The sequence below is a fragment of the Prionailurus bengalensis genome, chromosome X (genome assembly GCF_016509475.1).
Source record: "Prionailurus bengalensis isolate Pbe53 chromosome X, Fcat_Pben_1.1_paternal_pri, whole genome shotgun sequence".
Lineage (NCBI taxonomy): Eukaryota > Metazoa > Chordata > Mammalia > Carnivora > Felidae > Prionailurus > Prionailurus bengalensis.
In genome coordinates, this window is record NC_057361.1 from 22,247,989 (window position 1) to 22,256,685 (window position 8,697).

Sequence of the window (8,697 nt, forward strand, 5' to 3'; positions counted from 1 at the left end):
TCAATAAAACAACACCGAAACCAAGCTCGCTTGCACGAACACCCTAAATCAATTCATAGTGTTTCCAGTATAGCAGAGAATCAACATTAGAAAACACTGCCAAATGGAAATCACTATGTTGACAAAAAAGGGGGGAAAGGGACAGGACTATGTACGAGGATAAAGAAAAAGGCTTTCGTCCCCCAAAATATATAAGTAAATAACACTTGTTGATGATAATAAGTTTTGGCAAACTTGCATTAGACAAGAATTTCTGTGCTCCCCTCAGCAGCACATATACTAAAATTGGAATGATGCAGAGATTAGCATGGCCTCTATGCAAGGATGACAGGCAAATTTGCAAAGTGTTCCATATTTTTAAAAATATGTAAGAATTTTCATTTTCTAAAATCTACCGTGAATATAATAAATGTGAACCACTGCAATAGGGTTGAGAAGACAAAGATAAGTGGTATTAAATCCACTGTCTATGAGTGAATGAAAAAAAATACCCAGTACACAACCATCACACAAGAATAAGAATACCAAAGTAAATAAGACAAAAGAATAATGAAAAGACATTGTGGTAACAATATGATCTCTTAATTAAAAAGTTCCAAATAATTGGTACAGAAATTATTTTTTTGATTTTTAAAAAATTAATTAATTTTTTTTGTTCTTAAGAGAAAGAGAGAGTATGCAAGTGGGGGAGAGGGGCAGAGGAGAGACGGAAAGAATTCCAAGCCAAGTCCAGTCTCAGCATGGAGCCTGATCCCAGGATCCTGGGATCATGACCTGAGCTGAAATTAAGGGTGGGACACTCAATCAACTGAACCACCCAGGCGCCCCGGTACAGAAATTATTAAGATACATAAGCAACTTCGGAAAGATGATATATAAAAGATCAATATAGTCAATTATGGAATCTGGCCAACAAAATCACTGACAAATTACAATATGTAATGGAAAGTGTATCACTGAAAACAACGATAATAGCCAAGATACACCTAAAACAAAAACAAAAAGACACCTACAAGTTCTTTAGGAGACTATAAAAACTTACTGATCGACTTCTGAAAAACAGTACTCAAAAAAGCAGTTTACAATGTTTATTTATACAAAAGAGAACACTGCAAAGCTGTCAATTCTCTTTACTGTATTTACTGTATTTACTTTATTACTAGATTTATGGCTTTACCTACAGCTACAAAAATGACACCAACTCAGGTTGCTTTTTCCCATAATCAAAACCAACCGTGGAAAAACTGACAAAGAAACAAACAAACAAAACAAATATGAACAAGAGCAAAACAATAAAAATGATGAGCCCCTGGGGAATACTAACTCTGTCTTGAACTAGAGTATCTATGTGGGCAGGCGGAGGCCTGCGTGTGACTGAGGACAGTACGTAGCCTGCAAGAGAGGCAGATGACAGAACTGACTGGAGGGAAGGTTTTAAGTCCAGCCCTTGATCCTTTCAGTATTCCCTAGGACAATGAATTTCTACACCTTCAATAAAGGGAACCTAAGGCAGCTCCTCAGAGCCTAAGTGCCAGGACCAAGGGGAAATACCAGGACTGCACCAAAGCAGGGGTTTATATAGAAAGCATGAGTCCACAGGCTGTGCTAAAAACCACTTGAAAATATGCCAGTGAATGTGAACTGGCCTTTAACATCTTACGAGAACAAAACGCATAAAATAAAATAGACTACTAGCAAGTATCAAAAAAATTGCACACAAGGATGGAAACTGGTTCCAGAAACCATGATCAGTAAGAATGATGTCAGCCAAAGAAACCCCAGGAAGAGTGATCAGGCTAAGGGGCAACCCACTTTTCCATGGGATTCCTAAGGGCCTTGATAGGGGGTGTGATGAGGTATGAAGTGAGCAAAGGAAAGAACTCCAGAGTTGCTAACTCCAAGTTCCTTGAAAGAAATCCAATGGGCTCCTCCACCCAGAAAGGAGAACACAGCAGGATTCTCATTCTGTGGCAGCCACTTCTGGGAAGCCTCAGGCAGGAGTGGCCTGGTGAGAAGGAATTCATCATGAAAGGAGGCTCACAAAGTCAAAGCCTGTGGTATAAGGAGTTGGCCTTAGGCCAGCTAATTAGAGGTAACCAAAGAACTATTAGAAATGAAGCGAAACATTGAGAGACTAATAAGAGGTGCATGCACGACATAGGAGAGAACAAAATAGTCCCTGTCCTGTCCTGTTTGGAGGGCACCAAGTAGAGTTGCTAAGCTCAGAACCCCAAAAACACCCTATTTGAGGCTGGGAGGGAAATGATACGAAAATACAAAATGTTAAAAATACAAATGATACGAAAATACAAAAAAAAAAAGATACAAAAATCCAAAAAACCCCAAAAATGTTAAAATAGAATACAAGTATCATAGTAATCATGCACAGGCCAGAATTGTATCCCAGAAGCTTTCAGAAATGGCAGTGATGTCAGTCAGGAGAAGACACAGGCAGAGCTATGAGGCTAAGAAGCAACTGACTTTCTCTGTGGGGTTCTCAATACCATGTGGGGGTGAGAGGCTTCAGTGACAAACGGGAGCAACTCCGGGACTGTGAAGAACTCGGTGCAACATCTCTAACCTCCAACACGGGACCACAGAGGACTCTGTCCTCCCGCAGCCGTCTCTGGAAGGCCTCTGGCAGCGGTAGCCAGGAGAGGTGTACCTGCACTTCATATCCCGAGTCACAGGCAGTGATGGCATCGACCTAAAGGCAGAAGAGGGACATCGACCAGCACCCAAAAGGACTCAAGGAAAGACACCGAGAGAGGATTGAGGCAGTTCCCACACGGAACACGGGCTCCCCCAAAGGCAACACCTGGCCATCGTCAGCTCGGGGGAGCCCCAGCCATGGCTGCTAAGCTCAGCCCCCCAAACATTTCCTACTGCTGGGTGCTTAGAGGGAAACGAGACGCTTGGTCCGAGGCCCTCGGACACAGCACAGCAGAGGGAGAGTTCACAGGAGCCGCTAAGAGTCCGCCAAAGCCCGCGTGCGAGTCCTGCGGGAGGGACTCCAGCCCCCCTGGAACCCAGCCCCCCCTGCGCATCCCCCCACGCCAACCCCAGAGCCCGCCCCCTCCGCTGTCGATCTGGGGGCCAGGCCCACATGACCGGAAGTGGCCCTTGCAACTTCCTCCCAGCGCTGGGCACTGAGGCCTGGTCGGACAGCCGCTGCCTCGGCTGAACACGAGGAGGGGGTCCCACGTCCCGTCAGGGGTCAAGGTGAGAGCAGCCCTGGCTCGACCACCGCGGGGACGTTTCCCCGACACCCCCAGCCCCGTCTCCCCTGAAAAGAGGGGCCCACGCAGACCCTGGCCCGTTCCGCCCCTGCTCCGGGGGCTCGGAGACCCCCGTCATGGCCGTTCATCCCAAGTGCCTTGGCTTACCCCGCCGGGTGTCAGGGATTGCAGGCCTCGGCCCCAGGCTGCTGGACGCTGGCGCGGCTCAGCACAGGGAGCCATCCCTCCCAGGCCCTGTGGAGGGAAGGAGGGGACCCTCGTGAGGACTGGGGGGACTCCGTACTCCGCGACAGGGGCGACGCAGCGTCCCCGCTCCTGACCTTGGCCAGGGAGGGGGGGGGGGGAGGGTCCGGGCCCGGGCCCCGGGGACCAGAGGGAATGTGGCCTGTCTGCTCGTGTCAACCCTGCAAATGCCAGGAAAGGAAGGCCAGGCTGAGACAGCCCCGCCACGTCTAAGAAATACCAGGTGTGAGGCCGGGGGGAGCTGTGTCCCGAAGCTGCAGCCAGCAGTCAGTGGAAGGGAGGGTCCCAGGTCCTACCCGGAGCCCAAGTGGGGATTCTGCGTCATTCCCAGCACCCAAGGAACCCAGGACAGAGAAGGCCTGCCACGAGTGTTCATTCAGCACCAGGTGCCCCCTGACTCCATGGGGGGCCGAGGCGCTCCCTCCTTTCGGCCCCGTGGGTCCCCTGGAAGATGGCGGGGTCGCCTTCAGAGCAGGAGACGGGGGTGGGGGCCTGGGTCGGGCCCACAAGAACCGTGCCGAGCCTGAATGTGACGGAGAGGGCCCCCAAACCCGGGACCCAGGGCTCTCCCGCGTCAGTTCGGAACCCCGCTGTCACCCGAGTGGCCCCCAGGGAGGGCTGTCTGGCTGGGGCCAAGGCTCCCCCCACTTGGCTCAACAGGGTGCTCAGCCGGGGGAGGGGTGGGGGGGGTGGGCCAGGGGGGCAGGCTGACCGGGACGTCGGGAGCCCTGGGGGGTCGCACAGCGGTGCCCTCGAGGACCCTGCAGGGGCGGCCTTGGCCGAAGCCCAGGGGGACTCTCCCCGCTGAAGGCTCTCAGGGCAACTCCTGCCCCCCACCCCCGCCCTTACAGGTGTCCTCGCTGCCTGCCAGCCGGGCCCAGCGTCGTCATGCCGCACCGCCAGAAGAAAAAGCTGCGCGCCCGCCAGAAACGCCACGAGGGCCAGGGTGAGGGCCAGGGTGTGGGGGGTGCTCAGGCCGCCGCCGCCGCCGCCGCAGCGGCGGCAGCGGCGGCGGCGGCGGAGCCCCTTGGGGAGGCTTCCCCGGGGTCCCCCCGGGCGGGTGCAGCCCAGCAGCCTCAGGGTGCCGCGGCCCCCGGGTCCCCCGGGTCCCCCGGCGCAGGTGCCGCAAGCCCGCCACGTGAGCAGGGCGCCGAGGGCCCGGCCGCGCCCCCCGCCCCGGGCGCCCGCAAAGACCCCCTCAGCCGCAAGGCCGACATGCTGGTGCGGTTCCTGCTGGAGAAGCACGCCAGCAAGGAGCCCATCACGCGGGCCGCGCTGCTGAAGATCGTCAGCAGGAAGTACGAGGCGCACTGGGCCGAGATCCTCAGGCGCACCTCGGAGCGCCTGCAGCTGCTCTTCGGCCTCGAGCTCCGGGAGGGCGACGCCGGCGGCCGGGCCTACGCGCTGGTCAGCAAGCCGGGCCTGGAGGGCGACGGCGGCGACGAGGGGCCGCCCAAGTGCGGCCTGGTCATGGCGCTGCTGGGCGTGATCTTCATGAAGGGCAACCGCGCCAGCGAGGAGGAGGTGTGGGAGTTCCTCAACGTGCTGGGCGTGTACGCGGGCCGCAGGCACCCGATCTTCGGGGAGCCCAGGAAGTTCATCACCCAAGACCTGGTGCGCCAGAAGTACCTGGAGTACCGCCACGTGCCGGGCAGCAAACCTCAGCGCTACGAGTTCCTGTGGGGCCCGAGGGCTCGCGCCCACACCAGCAAGATGGAGGTGCTGCAGGTGCTGGCCAAGATCAACGACACGGTGCCCAGCTGCTTCCCCCAGCTGTACCAGGAGGCCCTGCTGGAAGAGGCGGCGCGCGAGAGCTCCACAGGCGCAGCCACGGTGGCCTCTGCTGGCGAGGCTGCGGGCCCTTCGGGAGCCGGGGAGCCGTCCCGGGCCCGGGGGGGCCGCGGCCGCCGAATCTAGCGAGGCGGGTGGGGCGGCTGCTCCTCCTGCTCGGGGCGGAAGGGGGCCCTTGACCTTCCAGGTAGTGCAGAGTCCGGGGGCTGGAGGGAAGTAAGTAGTAGTTCTTCATATTTGTTCTAAACTCTTAACTAATATCAACACACGTATCATTCGTATTTATTTAGGTGTTTACAAGTTTTTTTCCTAGTATCCCTTATTTATCGCTAGAATATAAACTTAAGAATGGCATGGCTCTCACCTCCATGGCTGTTCCTCAAGGGAGAGTTACAGTGTTGTTGTGTGCAAAACAAAGCCACAGACCATCGATATTGCATTTATGGTCCAGAAGTAGGTAACATGGCATGCAGTAGGGATTTTCATGGCCGTGTGAGAAGAGGAAAATGGAAAAGATCGGGGAATAGCCAACCTAGAAATACTAGTTAAATAAAAGGAAAAGGTGTTTAATTCATGGTTTGCCTTTTCCATTCAGTCTCTTAAGTAAAAATAAAAGATGTGTTCTCAAGAATGTTTGTTTTGTCTCTGTGCACTGTATATTCCCTGCTACCTGCTGGATGAAAAGTAAACTCAGATGGGGCCCTTGGGTGGCTCCGTTGGTTGGGTGACCCACCCTTGGTTTCTGCTCGGGTCACGATCTCCAGTGTGGTGGGATCAAGCCCCGGTTCGGGCTCTCTGTTGACAGTGTGGAACCTGCTTGGGATTCTCTCCCTCCCACACTCTCCCTGCCTCTCCCCCGACTCTTGCTCCTTCTCTCTGGACATAAACGAGCATTCAGGGAAAACCAAACTCAGGTGGGGGGTGGGTGGGAGGTTGGGGGTTCATACCAATCCTAACTGCCATTCGCTCAGGCCGGGTATTTTTCTACTGAGCATGTGAAATGCTTCCTATGGTACATAACTTCCAACATTCCTATAGCAAACTTCCTTTACAGACAAAGCACCGGTAAATGCCTCAAGTTCACGGGAGTGGTGAGTGACCTCCCTGGGACTGGATCCCTGCTCTGGATTGGTTTAGATCCATCTGGAGACCCATGCTCTTCCTTTCCTCCCAGCTTTTCATTCTTTCTCTTCTCATCACTCCACACTCTATCTCATGGGATAAACAAAACCCTGACCCAAAGCGGCGTTTCGGAATACACAGCCACGGTAATAATAATGCTACATAACTGTGTAGCGTGACCAAAGATAAGAAAAAACTGACATCCAGTGTCAACAGGATCACCTGTACATGCAACGTCAGACAACCTGAAAAGATCAGGGGCTCTCAAAATCCTGACGGGCCCCGCCTCGTCCCTATAAGAAGTAAATCCGTTAGAAGGAGAGGCCCGGAAGATGCTGTCTAGCTGGCAAAGAGAAGGATTCTTCTCTGACAGCAGACCATCTGGGCAGCCCCCTACCCCCAGCCTCCCAGGCCTCCCCCCAACCCCTGCCTAGTGTCACATCTTCCTAGGGACAGCGCCCAAGTCCCTGCAAGGCCTGCAGTCAGAAACCTGCTCGAGGGTCGGCAGGGATGTGGATTTCCCAGCAGTCTCTAACTGAGGAGAGGACAAAATGAGGACCCTAGACACCCACACCCCAGAACATGGGATTACCGAGGTGAGCTGCCCTCACACCTAGGGGGCCTCAGGTAGAGCTGTACCTGAGCGTCCCCTCCTCCTTCAAGGTTCTCAGAGATAGAGAAGCCTCGGTTTAAGGGCTGTGTCCTCAGGGCAGTGGAGGGAAGAGTCCCAGCCTGACAGGTAGCAAGGTGGGGACCCCGAATGAGGAGGGAGGAACTGCCCGTCCTGCCACACCAGGGGCTCCACAACACATACCCTGCTTTCCACCTCGTGTGGCTGTGGCCGGCACTCTCCGGCTGAGGCTCCCCCTCATTTCTTCTGGTGGGGAACAGAGGAGGGGGGTTCATGGGGAGGCGAGGTCTCGTGCTGAGGCAGCAGCTCCGATTCTGTCCAAGCAGCAGATCCTATCCAACAGGCCTTACTGGCATTTAAGGTGAGGATACTGAGGGCTGATGAGTGGACCCCTATGACAGAGGGGACCACACAGAGCCTCCGGCAGGGGGAAGCCAGGGAGTAGCAGCCGGCCTTCCCCGTCTAGTGTCTCAGGAAGATGACAGCCTTGCCGGAAGGCTGGCCGACTCAGTAGAGGAAGGAGTCCCATATACTCCCCGGAGTCAAGGTTAGACACCCGAGCAAAGCCCAAGGGGCTAGTCACTCGACAAGAGGGAAGTGTCCTAAAATTTAGCCCCTACTATGATCTTTCAGAGGATCCCAACAGCCCCAGACAGATAGGGTTCATCCTGACTTCCAAATCAGAATGTCCAGGCAGGTAACGGCCTTGGTCTGAGGAGCACGGCCTTAGGTGAGTGGAGGGTAGAGTCCCAGGGCTGGTCATGAGTCAAGAGGAGGACCGTGAGTGAGGAGCAAGGGGACCCCTCACCCCAGAAGAGAGGAGAACGCCCAGAGTCCCACCCTTGCTGTCAGTCCTAGGAGGCCCAGGGCAAAGCTTTCCAGCTGAGGTGTCCCCTCTTTCCACGGGAAGTGGTCTCACGGAGGAGAGGGCCTCTGCCTAATGGGAGCAGCCTCAGTCCTCACGGTGTGGAAACCTCGTCCCTAACTGGAGGCAAGTTGATGACTCTAAATCAGGGGAAAGGGACACCGACCAGAACACACGGGGCCACGCAGAGCCCGACCACTGCTGTCTTCTCTCCGCAAACCCAGGAATGTTGGCATTCCTGTCCCGCTCGTGTCCTCTGGGGGTGTCTCGTGGAGGAGGTGAGGCACTGGGTCGAAGGGGTGAGCCTCAGCGGAGCAGAGGGAGAAACTCCAGGTCATGCCAAGAATCCGGCATAGGGCCCTACGTCAAGAGGGAACCACCCAAACCATAAAGGTAGAGACGCCACAGAACACCTTGGCCACTGTTGGCCATGGGACTATAGGAAGGGTTGCCATGGGAGGCAACCCTCACAGTCCCCTAGGTGGTCTTAGGCCATGAAAAGCCTTAGTGTGGGGGAACGGGCCTCCAGGTCATGGCAAGAAGCAGTGTGAAGACTGAGTGAGGACCAAGAGAAACAACGGAAAAAAGAGAAGAACAAACGGTCCCACCACCCTGTCAGACCTGGCTGGGGGCTCCAGGCAGGAGTATGCAAATGTGTCACCCACTGGCTTCCAGCCTTGGGGGACTCAGGTCAGTAGAAAGAGGCCTCCTAGATCCTGACAGAGTGAGGACTGTAGGTGTCACCAACCTCAGAACGGTAGAGTCCCATCAAGTTTTGTCCCCTGCTGTTAGCTCTCAGAATCTCC

At 54.9% G+C, this 8,697-nt stretch overlaps 1 protein-coding gene and 1 non-coding gene across 2 annotated transcripts; both read left to right on the forward strand.

Moving 5' to 3' along the window:
• Positions 1-255: 255 nt before the first annotated feature.
• On the forward strand, positions 256-359 carry LOC122478081. Its single transcript, XR_006295846.1, has one exon. It is a non-coding gene; the product is annotated as a U6 spliceosomal RNA (small nuclear RNA).
• A 4,206-nt stretch (positions 360-4,565) lies between these two features.
• Positions 4,566-5,399, forward strand: LOC122477029 (melanoma-associated antigen B4-like; the record flags this gene model as incomplete). The annotated part of the gene is made up of 1 exon (XM_043569962.1): positions 4,566-5,399. A coding segment is annotated over one exon (834 nt), but the record flags the coding sequence as incomplete, so codon positions are not given.
• Positions 5,400-8,697: the final 3,298 nt, after the last annotated feature.